Source organism: Crinia signifera, chromosome 4 (genome assembly GCF_055691185.1).
Source record: "Crinia signifera chromosome 4, ASM5569118v1, whole genome shotgun sequence".
NCBI classification, from domain to species: Eukaryota; Metazoa; Chordata; class Amphibia; order Anura; family Myobatrachidae; genus Crinia; species Crinia signifera.
The window spans coordinates 8,506,827-8,524,563 of NC_139220.1; the positions used below are offsets into that span (position 1 = coordinate 8,506,827).

General features: G+C 50.5%; 1 protein-coding gene across 13 annotated transcripts in view; it reads right to left on the minus strand.

Moving 5' to 3' along the window:
- The window catches only part of ERC1 (ELKS/RAB6-interacting/CAST family member 1), a 124,723-nt gene that overhangs the window by 105,446 nt on the left and 1,540 nt on the right, over positions 1-17,737 (minus strand). For all 13 annotated transcript variants that reach the window (XM_083180947.1, XM_083180945.1, XM_083180944.1 and 10 more), the window contains exon 2: positions 1,899-2,722. In XM_083180947.1, the coding sequence (XP_083037073.1) occupies positions 1,899-2,567 (669 nt within the window). In that variant the 5' untranslated portion in view covers positions 2,568-2,722. The remainder of the gene's footprint in view (positions 1-1,898; positions 2,723-17,737) is intronic.

Consider the following 17,737-nt stretch of genomic DNA (forward strand, 5'->3'; position numbering starts at 1 on the left):
ATACAGTCATCTATGTCCTCCTGTGCCCAACCAACCTCCCGGCACAGTCATCTACGTCCCCAGTGCTCAACCAATCCCCCGGCACAGTCATATATCCTTCTATACCCAACCAATCCCCCGGAACAGTCATCTATGTCCTCCTGTGCCCAACCAACCTCCCGGCACAGTCATCTACGTCCCCAGTGCTCAACCAATCCCCCGGCACAGTCATATATCCTTCAATACCCAACCAATCCCCTGGAACAGTCATTTATGTCATCCATTGCCTAACCAATCCCCCGGCACAGTCATCTACGTCCCCAAGTGCTCAACCAATCCCCCGGCACAGTCATCTACGTCCCCAAGAGCTCAACCAATCCCCCGGCACAGTCATCTAAGTCCCCAGTGCTCAACGAATTCCCCGGCACAGTCATATATCCTTCAATACCCAAACAATCACCCGGAACAGTCATTTATGTCATCCATTGCCCAACCAATACCCCGGCACAGTCATCTATGTCCCCAAGTGCTCAACCAATCCCCCGGCACAGTCATCTACGTCCCCAAGTGCTCAACCAATCCCCCGGCACAGTCATCTACGTCCCTAAGTGCTCAGCCAATCCCCCGGCACAGTCATCTATGTCTCAGTGCCCAACCAATCCCCCGGCACAGTCTTATGTCCTTCAATACCCAACCAATCCCCCGGCACAGTCATCTATGTCCCCAAGTGCTCAACCAATCCCCCGGCACAGTCATCTACGTTCCCAAGTGCTCAACCAATCCCCCGGCACAGTCATCTATGTCTCAGTGCCCAACCAATACCCTGGCACAATCAACAGTGATGTTTTGAGTTGCAGCAGCTGCGTATGATGTAAGGCAGACGTAGGCCATCCTGCAAACGGTCCGGACATGCCTGCGTTGGCCAGGCAGCGCCCCCATTATGCTCTGTCACCACCCCCAAGCAACGCTGAGCCGATGCCCCCCCCCTCACTGTTTTTTAGACCATGATCGCATTTTTTGCAATGCAACCGCAGTTTAAGAGATCGAGCACACCTTGATTTTTGCAGATTAACAACCGAAGCTGAATGAAGGCCTATATATATGGAACCATGTAACCATATCTTGACATGAAGGAGAAACAGACAAAACAAAGTATTTGAGATCTGACAGTAATCCTGCAATGCCTGACCGGGGCTGTGACTGGTAAGTGGACCGCTGTGTGCACCCCGTCAGGGGCAGGTATGCTGGCAAGTGTGTGTGTGTGTGTGAGGGGTGTGTGTGTGTGTGTGGGGGGGGGGGGGGGGTTACAGTGACGCAGAATGCCACTGAACATCATGTGAGCATCTGTAAGGAGACCGGGGTCACCAACAGGACAGGTTAGAGGAGTAACTTCCACCAGAGGGGCGGACGGCGATTGCAGCCAGAGAATCTGTCAACCCACAAAAATCCAGAGAATGGTTCCAAGCGAAAGGAGAAATATGAAGAAAATGTGAATATCCGAATGCAACAATGGTAGATGGAACGGTGAGGTTACACGGGAAGTGATCACACACAATCCCGTGACACAGAGAGGTGGGAGGGAACGCGCAGACCAGGTACAGATGAGAGAGTGCAGCAGGGGCATAGACAGAATGGTGGGGTATAGGGGTGAAGGGAACAGAGGATTAGAGAGCAAGAAAGAAGGGGAGTGCAGGATGGAGCGCGAGAGAGAACACACCACAGAGAGAGTGCAGGATGGAGCACGAGAGAGAGAGTGCATGAGGGTGGTACACAAAGCGCACAACAGAGACCGCGCAGAAGAGAGAGCGGTCATTTCCTGGTGAGGCGGGTACATCACATGACTAACACACACATGGCTCCGCCCTCTCATTACCAGGACTCCTACTATACGAAGACGAAAAGCAAATGGCGGCACAAACCTGGTTCTCCTCCTGCACGATCCGGTACTGCTCCTTCCACACGGAGATCTTGGACACCTCGTCCTTGCGCAGCGCTCGTTCCTTCTTCAGCTCGGGGCTCCAGAACGTCTTGATGCTGTTCATGGAAGAACTGAGCTTGCTCTCCTTGACCTCCACGTCCTTCCGCAAGAGGTCGTTCTCCCGCAGGACCTCTTTCAGCTGGGCCTGGAGGTCCATGATGGTGTTGTCCCTGGCCTGGCGCAGAGAATGGGGCACCGTAGATGCCATGCTAACAGGCGGCATATGGTGATCTCCAAAGGCAATAGTATCACTGGCCACCCCGCTGGTGGCGATGTTGGGGCTGCTTCCCATGGCAGTCATCCTTACCCCGTAGGGCAGTCGCCCCCCGGACCGGCCCAGAGTCATGGTGCTTTTTGGGGTCTCAGTAGCGATGTTTTCGTGGTCGCTGAGATACATGGGACTGGCGGTGGCGTAAGCAGCATTTAAGGACTGGATATTCTCCATGGACAATGTTTTGCTGCTGCCGCCGCCGGTGACCCCTCCGGAGCTCCCGCCACTACTGTTCGTGCGCCGGTGGCCCAAGCGCGGGGAACGGGGCAGGCGCGGGGAGCGTCCGGGGCTCTGGCTGCTGGTCTCCACCTTCCCGACGGAACGCGAGCTTCCATACATGGCTGCAGGGTAGAATGAACTAATCTACGAAACACGCGGGCGGAAGCCGTCACTTTGGCCAATGGACAGAATCCGTCAGATTAGTGTAACCTTATCAGCAGTTCATGGATAGCGACGATCTTCCCATGATTGACAGATGCCCAAATTCTTGTGGCCTGTAGAGAGAGAAAAAACAAAAACACAAATTAGAATAATTTCCCTTATGTACGGGCTTCCTAGAGCAAAAGGAATTCACTGTGCGGCCCTGTGGGACTACGCATCCCAGCATGCTCTGCCAGAGTTTTGCCATTAGAGCATGTTAAAAGTGCAGGAGAGCATGCTGGGAGGTGCCGTTTCACAGCGCCTGAATGGTTGCATATCCTACACTCTCCCATAATCTCAATCAGAAATGGATAAACAGTGATGCATACAAACAGAAAGCTACCATGCTTCGAAAGCTAGTCAGCTACCTTTGTGCATGTGCGAGAGAGAAGAGATGTAGTTTATTATTATTATTATAATTTTATTTATAAGGCGCCACAAGTGTTTCGTATAGCGCCCTATAAAAGGACAGTTTCACTCACTGCCAACAGATGGCGGTGTTTAGGAGCCACAGAGACACTAGACCAGGCATGTCCAAACTATGGCCCTCCAGCTGTTGTGAAACTACAAGTCCCATCATGCCTTGCCACAGTTTTGCTATTAGGGAATGCTAAAACTAACGCAAGGCATGCTGGGATGTGTAGTTTCACAACAGCTGGAGGGCCATAGTTTGGACATGCCTAATATAGAGGATATATATATATATATATATATTTATATAAAAGGACAACTATACCACACCTCTATGAAGTGAGGTACCGCAACTGACCACTAGAGGCCACTTGAAGACCCAAATTACTCTGTGTGCTAAAAGATGTCATAACAGAAAGTGAAAGCAATTTTTGCGGGGGGGGGGGGGGGGCGGCACTGGTCTGTGTGATAAAAACGGTCACAGTTCAAAGTGAAAGTAAAAACTGTTACAGCTCAAAGTGAAAGTACATCGCAGAAGCCGTCATTTTGACAGGATTTTAACTAATAGGTGCAGAATTCAGTCATTTCTTTTTTGGTTGACATTTTAGCGTTGCCCTATTGACTATCATCCGTATACCCCTGCACAAACGTTCCCGGCACCGACAGAACCAGCACAGAGGCGGGATTAATGGCGAACAACAAGTCGCCCTCTCAGGCTGCGTCCTGGGTGACAGACCGGCCTTCTCAGGGCCTAGTAAAAAGTTATAGACCTACAGAAACCGGTCGGACCGGGTGGCCATAATGTGATGCCGGCTGGGCCTGCTTTCCCATCTGTCCGCTGTAGCGGTCTACGGAGCCCGACCGCTCCAGATGGCGGAGACAGCTGGAATTTACACAGCAGACAGGTTGTTCCTGAGGACAGGTATCCATGCCAACTGCTACTGAGAACGGGTGGGGTGGGGGGGGGAGGACTTAACCGTTCCCTTCCAAAGAGCCATATACACACACACACACACACACACACACACACACACAAATACATCTCGTGTGTCAGCAAAAACACGTTCCGGGCTCCTATCCCACCAGAAACCAAAATCTGAGGTAAACGGGGGAAAATGCTGCAGTTTCTACAGTTACACAAAAGTTTCCAGCCTTTTTATGCCCGTTTCCTAGAACGCTGCAACGGCACCAGGTGCCCAGAACGCTGGCAGTGTCAGAAAGCACGACAGGGTTACCGGCGTGGTAGGACGCTGCTGGTGTAAGATGATTCTGCCAGCTAAAGCTGCTTCCAGTCCAGCAACCTCATTGTCAGCCTTTACTAATTCCACAGGAAATTTCCAAGGCGCTGCAGTTACTATGGCAACCTCCGACGGGCATCAACGACGCAGAATTAACTCATTTGGAGACAGCAAAAAGGAAGATGGGCACAGAGGATGTATATGTTCCAGCACTGGGGCGGCCAACGCCCCCCCCACCCTCCCCACTCATCCAAAACTATACAGGACCATGCCTCTTGTAATGGATGTGGAACTACAAGTCTCAGAATGCTGCAGCCTAAATCTGGCTTACCCCAATAACAGCCAATACATTTGAAACATTTATTTGGGTTGGATTCCTGGCTCCCAGGGAGATTTATCCAATTATACAGAGGCAGAGTAATGCAAGGATACATGAAAGTGTTAATGTAACAGCATGGGGGGGGGTTATGACATAAGAGACAATAACGTTATATAAAAAGGAACATACAGCAGATAAAACACATCAAAGCGAAACACATTCACTGGCGCGGTGTACTGTGACCTACAGCAATGGTTTGCACATTAAAAGGGGCATTATATATAAAAAAATGAAAGATACTAATTGTAGCAGCGAAACGCAGGTTTATACGTAGTTTTATCCCCCCACAGTGAAATATTTTTTTTATTTTTCAAGCTATTGGTAATTTCTCGGTTCAGTCAGTAAATGGGTCTCTGGTATGTGCCGTAATACAACCGCCACTAGAGGCGCTGTTACATTGCTGTCATCACAATGACTGCGCAGCATTGGAATTGCGCGTGCACAAACTGCCCGTGAAACTCAGGGGTAGATTTATTAAGCTCGGTGAAGTGATAAAGTGTCTGGTTTTTATCACCGGCCAATCAGCCCCTAACTGTCAATTTTCAAACCAAGCCTGTAACTTCACAGGTAGGAGCTGATTGGCCGGTGATAAAAGCCAGACGCTTTATCACTTCACCGAGCATAATAAATCTGCCCCTCTAAGTAAAAACTGTCACAGATCAAAGTGAAGGTACATTGTAGAAGCCGTCATTTTGGAAGGCTTTTAAATAGTCCTGCAATGTTCTCCATGCAGGCAAGCAAATGCTATTTACACCTGCACCCCTGCACAGCAGCATACAGATTGCAAAGCTATCCGACCCTGGCGCTGTAACAAATCTTAGTACACGTGTATCATCATATACAGAGATAGGACCAGCAATGGCGTGCGATAGTCTACTGGAAGGTCACGTAGACCGTGTTGCCCCCAGATAACGCTCTGTGCCACTGTAGGGCACAGCGAACTCTGGCAACCTCACTAATAGCCAACTCTCTAACATCCCAAGGCCTCGATCATGCCACAAGCCAACGGTGTGACATCTACATGATCACCACCCAGTCATGCGAGGATCTAAACAGATCCCCGACACGTCAGATTCTGCTCATGCCATGATGATCACCCCAGATCATGTGTGTACATGTTACACGTGATGGTAGCACATGAGTGTCAGGTCAGAAAGCTGCAACAGACGTCTTCTTTTCGAGGGTTGGGATCATTTGGTCTACACCATTAGGTCGACAATGTCTAGGTCGACAGTCAAAAGGTCGACATGGGGGGTTTCAGTGTTTTTTTACCTGAATGTCAACACAGTTGACATGGACACAGTGTCAAGTGCACCGCATCCCCTCGCAATGCTTCGGGCACACTATTTTATTCTCCCACCACGCCCTAGTGGATGGTAGGGCATGAAATACCGCCTGTCGGCACATGTCGGCTCAAAAAACAGCGAAAAACCCCATGTCAACCTTTTGACTGTCGACTTAGACATTGTTGAACTAATGACCTGTCAAACTAATGACCTGTCAAACTAATGACCTTTCGACCTAGAACCATGTCGACCTTTTCCTATGTCGAACTAGACCCATGTTGACCTAATGACTGTCGACCATCATGCTGTAGACCAGGCATGTCCAACCTGCGGCCCTCCAGCTGTTGTGAAACTACACATCCCAGCATGCCTTGCCATAGTTTTAGCATTCCCTAATAGCAAAACTGTGGCAAGGCATGATGGGACTTGTATTTTCACAACAGCTGGAGGGCCGCAGGTCGGACATGCCTGCTGTAGACCAAATTACTGCATCCCCTTTTCGACAGACGGAGACGACATCCCAGGATACATACACGGAGGATCAGCATACTGTCCATTTAAACCAGAACACTTCTGAGTTCCACAGGTTCTGGGGCCGGCTGACTTCATGTCTACATTTCACCTGGTTTTAAATCAGCCACAGAACCTGTGTAATTCAGTCGTGCCCTGCTGTAACGGGATAGTACAGTAAGCCTATTGTTGCTCCTCACCTCTATGGGGGATTCAAGAATTGTATGCGTCGACGGACGCTAGATGGTTATAACAGAGCCATTTAATGAGCTCATGTGATCGCTCACAGCCAATAAGCTGAAAGCTGGCAGTATGCTGATGTCACAGAACGCCTCCCAGGAGCCCAGTGGCAGCGCCCCCTGCCAGTACATGGGGGCTCCGCTCTCGCTCATGAATATTCAAAGCTGCCCTGACGAAGGATAAGAGGTAGATGAATAACACGCAGAGGCAGATGGTTACTGTAACACGCATGGCCTATCCTGCTACAGGCCAGCCAGTATCCGTGTCCATACTGTATGAAGCAGAGATAAGGGAGGAGAAGTGGCCCATGTCATCCAATCAGCTGCTCTGTATAATTGTATATTATGCAAATTATAGAAGTTACTTCAGTGCTGATTGGTTGCCATGGGCCACTTTCTCCTATGGCTCCTTTCTCCTCCCTTATCAATGGTACATACATTGTTTTATTGGGGGGGGGGGGGGGGTGTCTTGGGTGACAGACTGGAGATGGATGACAACACGGGCAGAAAGGGGACATGTTCCGTCACTCCGACTGCGGTTATTTTTATACATCAAACCCAGACCTAACACCCAAAATAAACCGAGGACTCGGGTGGTGCCCATACGTCACTCCTCCTGACCTATAGGCCGAGGGGGTTGTACACTCTCCCTGTACAAACGTCAACAGACATACACAGAACAATATCTCGGACTATTCTTATTATACTCAATAAGCCCTATAGAGTCACGTCTAGAAGGCCAGGCTGGCAGGGCATGATGGAACTTGTAGTCCATGGCAGCTGGTGAGCACAGGTTACATACCTTTATAACCAAATGTTATCACAACCTCAGCGATAAAACAAGAAGCTGGAGGAGTCGGGGAAGGAGCCATCGGCAGCCAGAACAGCCACTTCCTCCAGCAGGTGGGCACAAATGCCAGGGCTGAGACTGTGCAAGTGACCATTATATTCCACATACACGGGGGGGGGCAATGGGGAAAACTGGCGAAGATAGGCAGGAATACATCAAGCCCGCAGCTATACCACTAGCCCGCAGCAACGCTATTAACACAGTGACATCACTAGCCTACAGCAACGCTATTAACACACAGTGACATCACTAGCCCACAGCAACGCTACTAACAGACAGTGACATCACTAGCCCACAGCAACGCTACTAACAGACAGTGACATCACTTGCCTACAGCAACACTATTAACACTCAGTGACACCACTGGCCAGCAGCTATAACTACAGAGATGCCACAAGCCCACGACAGCACATCAAGCCCATAGCGATACCACTAGCCTGTAGTGACAGCACATCAAGACTGTACAATATTCATAGCCCACAGCGACAGCACACCTACAGAGACAGATATCTGCTAATATCAGATGTATAGAAGCAGTACACTACTGATGGCAGGCAAAGACTTTCATTAATATCAGTCCTGGACTTTGGATGTGGAAATAACGATGACAGAAATATGGCAGTGTTCAGTGAGCAACTTCAACTCAGATCATTTAGAACTGTTCAGACAAGCACAAGATACTGGCTGTCTCACATTACTGTACCGCCAGTCACCAGCAGCCAAATACCAGGCCCAACCCTCTGGCAGAGGACCTGGGACCCAGCCATACAGTACAGCTCACTGCCCTACAGCAGATGTGTTATCCCAGCTGTTGTGGAACTACATGTCCAAGCATCCCAGAGGCTGACAGTGCATGCTGGGATCTGTAGTTCCACAACAGCTAAGGAGCCATCTCTGCCTTCCCCAAAATAAGACTCTGGCAAAGGCGACCTCAGAGGAATTGAAGCGCTCTGCCAGCTGGGGGACGATCTTGGCATGGAATGGATGTAACAAAACCGTCCTGCTTCCTTCAGGAATAAGACTTTGCCAGGACTCACCCCATCGCTGGCAGAAACAGTCCTCAGCCAGGAAGGGTGGCACCCTGCAGCCCGTGCCGCCCACCACTGGCATATGTGTGGCACCCGGGTTACTGATGGATAAGAAGACAATCCCAGCCTGTCGGATCCTCCCGGACGGAGGAATAATGAAAAACACAAATCCCATCAAGGTGAAAGGTGCAAATGACATTGTATTCCGGCGGTTCCGGAAAACGCTGATTTGGGCCTTATACGATAAACAACAAGTCATTCCCTGCAAAAGCAACATTTATCATATAATTCCATGGTGCCAGGGAAAGGGTTAATGGCACAGGCTGGCAGCAGTGGGCACCGCTCCTCCGTGTGGGATGGCATTTCGCACACAGCGTGTCATCTCACAGTCGGTATTGTATAAACCCTGTCAGGAGGGGGCGGCACAAACACCGCACATCCTGGCGACCTTTAGATGTGCCAATTGGTCACTGCCAAGGTCCCCCCCAGCTGGTACAAACATACTTTCATGTAGGCAATGTGATGTCACCTTAATCACTACGCTGTATAAGTTCCCAGCTTCAAGGACGGGTAGTAGTAAGCCCAGCGGCCTGCCCCCCCCCGGGGGACAAGAGCGGCCTGCCTCCCCCCCGGGGGACAAGAGCGGCCTGCCTCCCCCCCCGGGGGACAAGAGCGGCCTGCCTCCCCCCCCGGGGGACAAGAGCGGCCTGCCTCCCCCCCCCGGGGGACAAGAGCGGCCTGCCTCCCCCCCCGGGGGACAAGAGCGGCCTGCCTCCCCCCCCGGGGGACAAGAGCGGCCTGCCTCCCCCCCCGGGGGACAAGAGCGGCCTGCCTCCCCCCCCCGGGGGACAAGAGCGGCCTGCCTCCCCCCCCCGGGGGACAAGAGCGGCCTGCCTCCCCCCCCGGGGGACAAGAGCGGCCTGCCCCCGGGAACAACGATCAAACCTAGTCTGAAGCGTTACATGAATACACTCACTGGCAGTTACCGGGAGAGTTAAATGCAAAGTATAGGATTAGGGGTACCTCAAGGTTTCAAACAGCGCCTTTATCCCCCAAAGCCCCAGATTTGCTGAGGAAATGCGAATCTAAAATGACATTTTCACAGCCACTGTGTTCAGCTTGCTAACAGTAAGAGGATAACGGGAAATGCAGAGCAGAGGTGGCTTGCCCTGGGGGCAGTAATGCACTACCCGTCCCCGAGCTTGGCTTGTGCCCTCATGCACCATATGACAAGACGCCAGGCGGGACTCAGGCATGTAGCGGACTGCCTTTTTAACATTTTTAATTTTGTACTCATCGTAGAAGCAGCAAAACACCACCAATGAGGGGGGATTAAACGGTTTAATGGACTTCTGATGTAGCAATTCCACTGTTCTGGTCATCCATTATTTATCGCGTGAAAGCGCTAGGATCCGCCATGCACAGCTAAAGTCCTGGCGCCCAAACCGCAGAGTTTTCGCACATTTCTGCTCGTCGCCAGAGGCAGCTGCCAGCAGAAACGTGACCTGCAACGGCACAAGTGCGTGACAACGGAATGGATTTGTACGAACGATCAGTAACCGCTGCCGGGACAATAGGAAGATGATGGGCTGTGACAGTAACTTGTTTATCAAACCCAAAGTCGCAGATAAGGAACAATGGACTTAGAAGATCGGCAGCATCGCAGCACTTCGTACGCAGAGTCAGACTCATCCGCATGCAGATGTACGAATGTCGTGTATCGGATCGATCAGCGCAATATACAAGAGTAGATATTGCACATTACAGCGAACAAAGGCACTGGCGACCTGGCGGGCCGGGAGGGGCTGTTTGTGGCAGTGGTTTCCCTGTCTACGTACGACGCCACAGGCACCAATGGGTTATGCGCTGTGCAGCTGTACCGGATATTGTGCACGGTCCCAAAACGAGCGATGTGCCCCACGCCAGTCAGCTGAAAACTGGGTATACGATCACCCTCCATGTACCACCATCCCTGATCCGCATTAGCAGGTCCCAGAGCAAGGTGGCTAGGTCTAGGCCGGAGAGGTGCAGATAAACTGGAAAGAGGCCCTTTATTACCCTGGGGTTCCTCACCAAACCAGCCTGTTGCAGCAATGACAATGCATGACCTGCTGGTTAGCGGCACCGTGAGGCTGGCAGTACCCACGCAGGGTGCGATTGGGGCAAGTCACACACAAAAATTAGGGGCAAAGGCAGGAAACACAAGGTCACCCCTCCGCCGCCTACAGGTAAATGACAGGATCGCCATACAGTAACCTAGATCACCGCCAGACGCAGAATGGAATACGGCACGGCTCAAGGACCGAGGTAGAAAGGCGCCTAGTGATTCCCTGTGACAGTCACCATATTTCCAGCACATCTCTCCGGGAAGGAAGCCCAGGTAACAGACTCAATGCCCTGCGGGCACAGGAGCATTTACAAGCAGTGCATGGCTGGAGGGCAGGATTGCACAGAGCACAATGGCTTTCTGCCACTGCAAACACCGACGTGCCAATCCCAGCGCTGAGGGCACATCAGGCGTATCGCTCAGTGAGGGAGAATGGGGGGGGGGGGGGGGTAGAGAAAGCGATAAGTATATATTCTGTATACATTCCATGCTGATGCAAGGCGACATAATTTAGGATTCTTGAGTTTTATTTCACATCCAATCACAAAACGCAGATCAATAAATCATACAGGGCAAAGTAATAACATGACCTCCCACAGGTGGAGTAGGGGCGAGGTCTGTGTTTCGCAAGCCCCAGGATATGTAACTAAAGGCTCTTGGTGTTCTCACAGATCATGATTAGATAAGATCTAAACGACGGCTGTCAATCAAAGTCACATGATGCACATGAGCACCTGAGCATCAGGAAAATGAAGAATAAAAGCATCCGCTATTAGCTGTATACAGCCTCTGTCACACACGGTATACAGGTGTCACATAACACATCACTCAGCGCAGTCTGCTCCGTATACAGCCTCAGTCACACACAGTATACAGGTGTCACATATCACATCACTCAGCGCAGTCTGCTCCGTATACAGCCTCAGTCACACACAGTATACAGGTGTCACATATCACATCACTCAGCGCAGTCTGCTCCGTATACAGTCTCAGTCACACACAGTATACAGGTGTCACATATCACATCACTCAGCACGGTCTGCTCCGTATACAGCCTCAGTCACACACAGTATACAGGTGTCACATATCACATCACTCAGCGCAGTCTGCTCCGTATACAGCCTCAGTCACATACAGTATACAGGTGTCACATATCACATCACTCAGCGCAGTCTGCTCCGTATACAGCCTCAGTCACACACAGTATACAGGTGTCACATATCACATCACTCATCGCAGTCTGCTCCGTATACAGCCTCAGTCACACACAGTATACAGGTGTCACATATCACATCACTCAGCGCAGTCTGCTCCGTATACAGCCTCAGTCACACACAGTATACAGGTGTCACATATCACATCACTCAGCGCAGTCTGCTCCGTATACAGCCTCAGTCACATGCAGTATACAGGTGTCACATATCACATCACTCAACGCAGTCTGCTCCGTATACAGCCTCAGTCACACACAGTATACAGGTGTCACATATCCCATCACTCAGCGCAGTCTGCTCCGTATACAGCCTCAGTCACACACAGTATACAGGTGTCACATATCCCATCACTCAGCGCAGTCTGCTCCGTATACAGCCTCAGTCACACACAGTATACAGGTGTCACATATCACATCACTCAGCGCAGTCTGCTCCGTATACAGCCTCAGTCACACACAGTATACAGGTGTCACATATCACATCACTCAGCGCAGTCTGCTCCGTATACAGCCTCAGTCACAGGTGGTATACAGGTGTCACATATCCCATCACTCAGCGCAGTCTGCTCCGTATACAGCCTCAGTCACACGTAGTATACAGGTGTCACATATCCCATCACTCAGCACAGTCTACTCCGTATACAGTCTCAGTCACACACAGTATACAGGTGTCACATATCCCATCACTCAGCGCAGTCTGCTCCGTATACAGCCTCAGTCACACACAGCATACAGGTGTCACATATCACATCACTCAGCGCAGTCTGCTCCGTATACAGCCTCAGTCACACGCAGTATACAGGTGTCACATATCACATCACTCAGCGCAGTCTGCTCCGTATACAGCCTCAGTCACACGCAGTATACAGGTGTCACATATCACATCACTCAGCGCAGTCTGCTCCGTATACAGCCTCAGTCACACGCGGTATACAGGTGTCACATATCCCATCACTCAGCGCAGTCTGCTCCGTATACAGCCTCAGTCACACGCGGTATACAGGTGTCACATATCACATCACTCAGCGCGGTCTGCTCCGTATACAGCCTCAGTCACACGCGGTATACAGCGGTCACATATCACATCACTCAGCGCAGTCTGCTCCGTATACAGCCTCAGTCACATGCGGTATACAGGTGTCACATATCACATCACTCAGTGCAGTCTGCTCCGTATACAGCCTCAGTCACACGCAGTATACAGGTGTCACATATCACATTAGTCAGCTCCATATACAGCCTCAGTCACACGCAGTATACAGGTGGCACATATCACATCACTCAGCGCAGTCTGCTCCGTATACAGCCTCAGTCACACGCGGTATACAGGTGTCACATATCCCATCACTCAGCGCAGTCTGCTCCGTATACAGCCTCAGTCACACGCAGTATACAGGTGTCACATATCACATCACTCAGCGCAGTCTGCTCCGTATACAGCCTCAGTCACACGCGGTATACAGGTGTCACATATCACATCACTCAGCGCAGTCTGCTCCGTATACAGCCTCAGTCACACGCAGTATACAGGTATCACATCACTCAGCACAGTCTGCTCCGTATACAGCCTCAGTCACACGCAGTATACAGGAGCCCCATATCACATCACTCAGCGCAGTCTGCTCCGTATACAGCCTCAGTCACACGCAGGATACAGGTGTCACATATCACATCACTCAGCGCAGTCTGCTCCGTATACAGCCTCAGTCACATGCAGTATACAGGTGTCACATATCACATCACTCAGCGCAGTCTGCTCCGTATACAGCCTCAGTCACACGCGGTATACAGGAGTCCCATATCACATCACTCAGCGCAGTCTGCTCCGTATACAGCCTCAGTCACACGCAGTATACAGGTGTCACATATCACATTAGTCAGCTCCATATACAGCCTCGGTCACACGCGGTATACAGGTGTCCCATATCACATCACTCAGCGCAGTCTGCTCCGTATACAGCCTCCGTCACACGCAGTATACAGGTGTCACATATCACATCACTCAGCGCAGTCTGCTCCGTATACAGCCTCAGTCACACGTGGTATACAGGTGTCACATATCACATTAGTCAGCTCCATATACAGCCTCAGTCACACACAGTATACAGGTGTCACATATCACATCACTCAGCGCAGTCTGCTCCGTATACAGCCTCAGTCACACACAGTATACAGGTGTCACATATCGCATCACTCAGCGCAGTCTGCTCCGTATACAGCCTCAGTCACACACAGTATACAGGTGTCACATATCACATCACTCAGCGCAGTCTGCTCCGTATACAGCCTCAGTCACACACAGTATACAGGTGTCACATATCACATCACTCAGCGCAGTCTGCTCCGTATACAGCCTCAGTCACACACGGTATACAGGTGTCACATATCCCATCACTCAGCACAGTCTGCTCCGTATACAGCCTCAGTCACACGCGGTATACAGGTGTCACATATCCCATCACTCAGCGCAGTCTGCTCCGTATACAGCCTCAGTCACACGCGGTATACAGGTGTCACATATCACATCACTCAGCGCAGTCTGCTCCGTATACAGCCTCAGTCACACGCAGTATACAGGTGTCACATATCCCATCACTCAGCGCAGTCTGCTCCGTATACAGCCTCAGTCACACGCAGTATACAGGTGTCACATATCCCATCACTCAGCACAGTCTGCTCCGTATACAGCCTCAGTCACACACAGTATACAGGTATCACATATCACCTCACTCTGCTCCGTATACAGCCTCAGTCACACGCGGTATACAGGTGTCACATATCCCATCACTCAGCGCAGTCTGCTCCGTATACAGCCTCAGTCACACGCAGTATACAGGTGTAACATATCCCATCACTTAGCGTAGTCTGCTCCGTATACAGCCTCAGTCACACGCAGTATACAGGTGTAACATATCCCATCACTCAGCGTAGTCTGCTCAGTATACAGCCTCAGTTACACACAGTATATAAATATCCCATCACTCAGCGCAGTCTGCTCCGTATACAGCCTCAGTCACACGCAGTATAGAGGTGTCACAGTATTGGCGGCTGGGCTGTATATACTGTAGGGCCAGGGTTTCATCAGAGAAGATGCCGATAATGTGTTTGTGGCCCCTCAGCAGGTGACCAGGCAGCAGCGAGTCTCACACCAGGCAGAGTAAGGTCACATACAGGTATTCTCTTGCTGAGCGGAACATTTTTACTTCTTCAAAGATTAGGTATTAATGGCTCCCAAAATAGATGAAATGCTTCCACGGAACGTGACTCCACTCTCGGAGCTCGGCGTGGCTGTGGAGGGGCTTCTGCCCAGTACACCGCCTGTCAAACGCAAACGTCTCTTACAATAGTGGTCAGTTCCTAGGTAAGGGTGACACCTAGGTGACCAGCTGGAGGTGGTCTATGGTTGTATTGTCCGCAGATACAGAGAGATCAGGGGGCAGCTTTCTGCAACTGGTGGGAACTTTGGAAGCAGTTTAGGGGGTGACGAGAGGTCATCCATGATCAATGGAAGATGGACAATCAGGTGCCGGTTGTGGGACACAGACAGGTAGATTGGGGCACTGTCCAAAGAGAAGATACCGAAACCCAGAAGACCTGATTAGGAGGAGAAACATAGAGAACAACCTAGGATGGAGTCTTGTGGTCTTCAACCAATATCTCCTTTCCGCCAATATCCCGGGTCAGTCCTGAGATTTTTTACCTGGGATTTTGCTGGGTTGTTCCCTGTTTCCACTGCAACATAGTTTTTTCAAGGATATGGTCATTAGGTCGACACGGGTAAGACAGTCATCGGTCACTTAACCCCTGTATAAAATCCCAGGTAAGAGCCATTTCCACTGCACTGTTAACAGGTTTTCCCAGCTAAAAACCCTGCTCTATACCTGCAGAGAAAACAATCACAGGTCACTTGTCCCGGGATTTTTTTTACTGAGCCGATTCCCAGGTATACGGCAGTGAGAAAGGGGTATAACGGAGGATGCAGGGGCACAGGATGAGGACACGGCACAGGATGAGGACACTGCCCTAAAGACCAAAGCAGCAGAACATCAGTAGGACAGGCTAGTGGCCCGCAGTGTCACCTGCAGCACAGAGGTCCAGGAGAACTAGAAGGGAGTATTAGCCTTTAGGCTTAGCAAAGGCCAAGGTTCAATTAAGCACAGAAGACAGGGAACGTATCGGTCAGTGGAGAGGAACAAGCAGACAGGTAGTAGATGAGGAGATGAATTGAGATTTTGACTGCGGACAATGTTGACTAGAACAGAACACTACACCGTACACACTGTAGTCAGAATTGGCTTTGCCTGCACTGTATATTTTTTCTTGCAATGCCGATCCCACAGGGCACCATAAGATCACATGCCTGGAAAGTGCCGATGGGTCCCGGAAGCTTCCTGATCACTGTTGTTGTTGAGGGGATACATCTCAGAGTAGGTATTGGAGAGATCTTGGACCAGTTGGTGGTCAGGGCGCTTCCTCTGGTTGGACAGTGGACTTCGCAGTTGCAGAGATGAGAGAGTAGAATGTTCGGCGGTGACGAAAGCAGGTCATTGGGGAGCGGCGGGTGGGAGTATGTTTCAGTTCAAACTGGAAAATTAAACCATTATAAAGAGAACTAGGATTTAGCTTATAACCGATGGCAGGTTCTCGCCCGGGACCACAGAATTGCAGAGGAACCCCGTTACACAGGACACTAATAAAGAATCAGTACAGCGTAGAACTAGCAACAAGTTCTACATTATGTATTGTTATTCCCGCGCTATTGGCAATAAATAGGATTTTATCTCATAAAATATTTATTGCCAAAAATATTTTATTGGGAAATATGGAAGAAATATTAAAACTATACAGTCCTTTGAAATGCAGGGAGCATAAAGCCTTACTACAGAATACCGTGCCGGAACCAGGGCACGTACACTCCTATACAATACAGAGAGCCCCCTGTGCGCCACTCCCGGGGGCCGGCTACCGCCACACACCGGGACCCCTATTTATTATGTGCAAATAACCATCCCCCGTGACTAAAGGGTGAATGGACCCAACCAGGGAACGATGCGACCACAGGAGAACGGAGCCTGTTTCTGGAGGTTCTAAGCAGAGACATGATGTCACCATATAACATTCAGCTTGGTCACAGCTCGGGAGGAGGGGGTACTGGGACCACCAAGAAAACACAACAGGAGGAGACCCGCACGCTTCGCTACGGAGAGCAACAGGGATGGTCGACAGTGGCCCTCAAAGGGTTAAATGATATTTATGATCCGGCAGCGTGAAAGAATGACATTAACAGAAAGGTCAGGCAACAGATAAATGACATTATAGAGAATTCTCCCCCCTACAGGGACGAGGCGGGGATCAGAACTGGGAATTGGCAGCTCATAGACCTCTCTTGTAAAATAAACTATGAAGGCGCCCATTGCTGAAAACCAGAGGGGGCTTCATAGATAAAAGGGATCAGGGTTCATCGGCGGTAAAAGCGCCGCCGCCCCGCAATCACCGCAAACGTTACCAGCAGCGGCATCCGGACAAACCACAATACATTCTGGAGTAGAACATAGATAAAATGTGAGCAGATGTCACTACAGGACATGTAAATATCACACTCGGGGATACCCAAAATAACCCCCAACCATGACGGTCTCCCCGAGTACCGCACCAACAGCAGGTATAGCAGAGCCAACCACGGAACAACACGCCAACTCTCAGTCACACGTATGTGCTGGGCTTTACGTCATACAGACTATCGTACTAGTACCGAGCACACGGCGGTCAGATAGTTTAGACATGGCATTAAATGCCAGAGCACAATGGTGAGTACCTGCGACACCTGC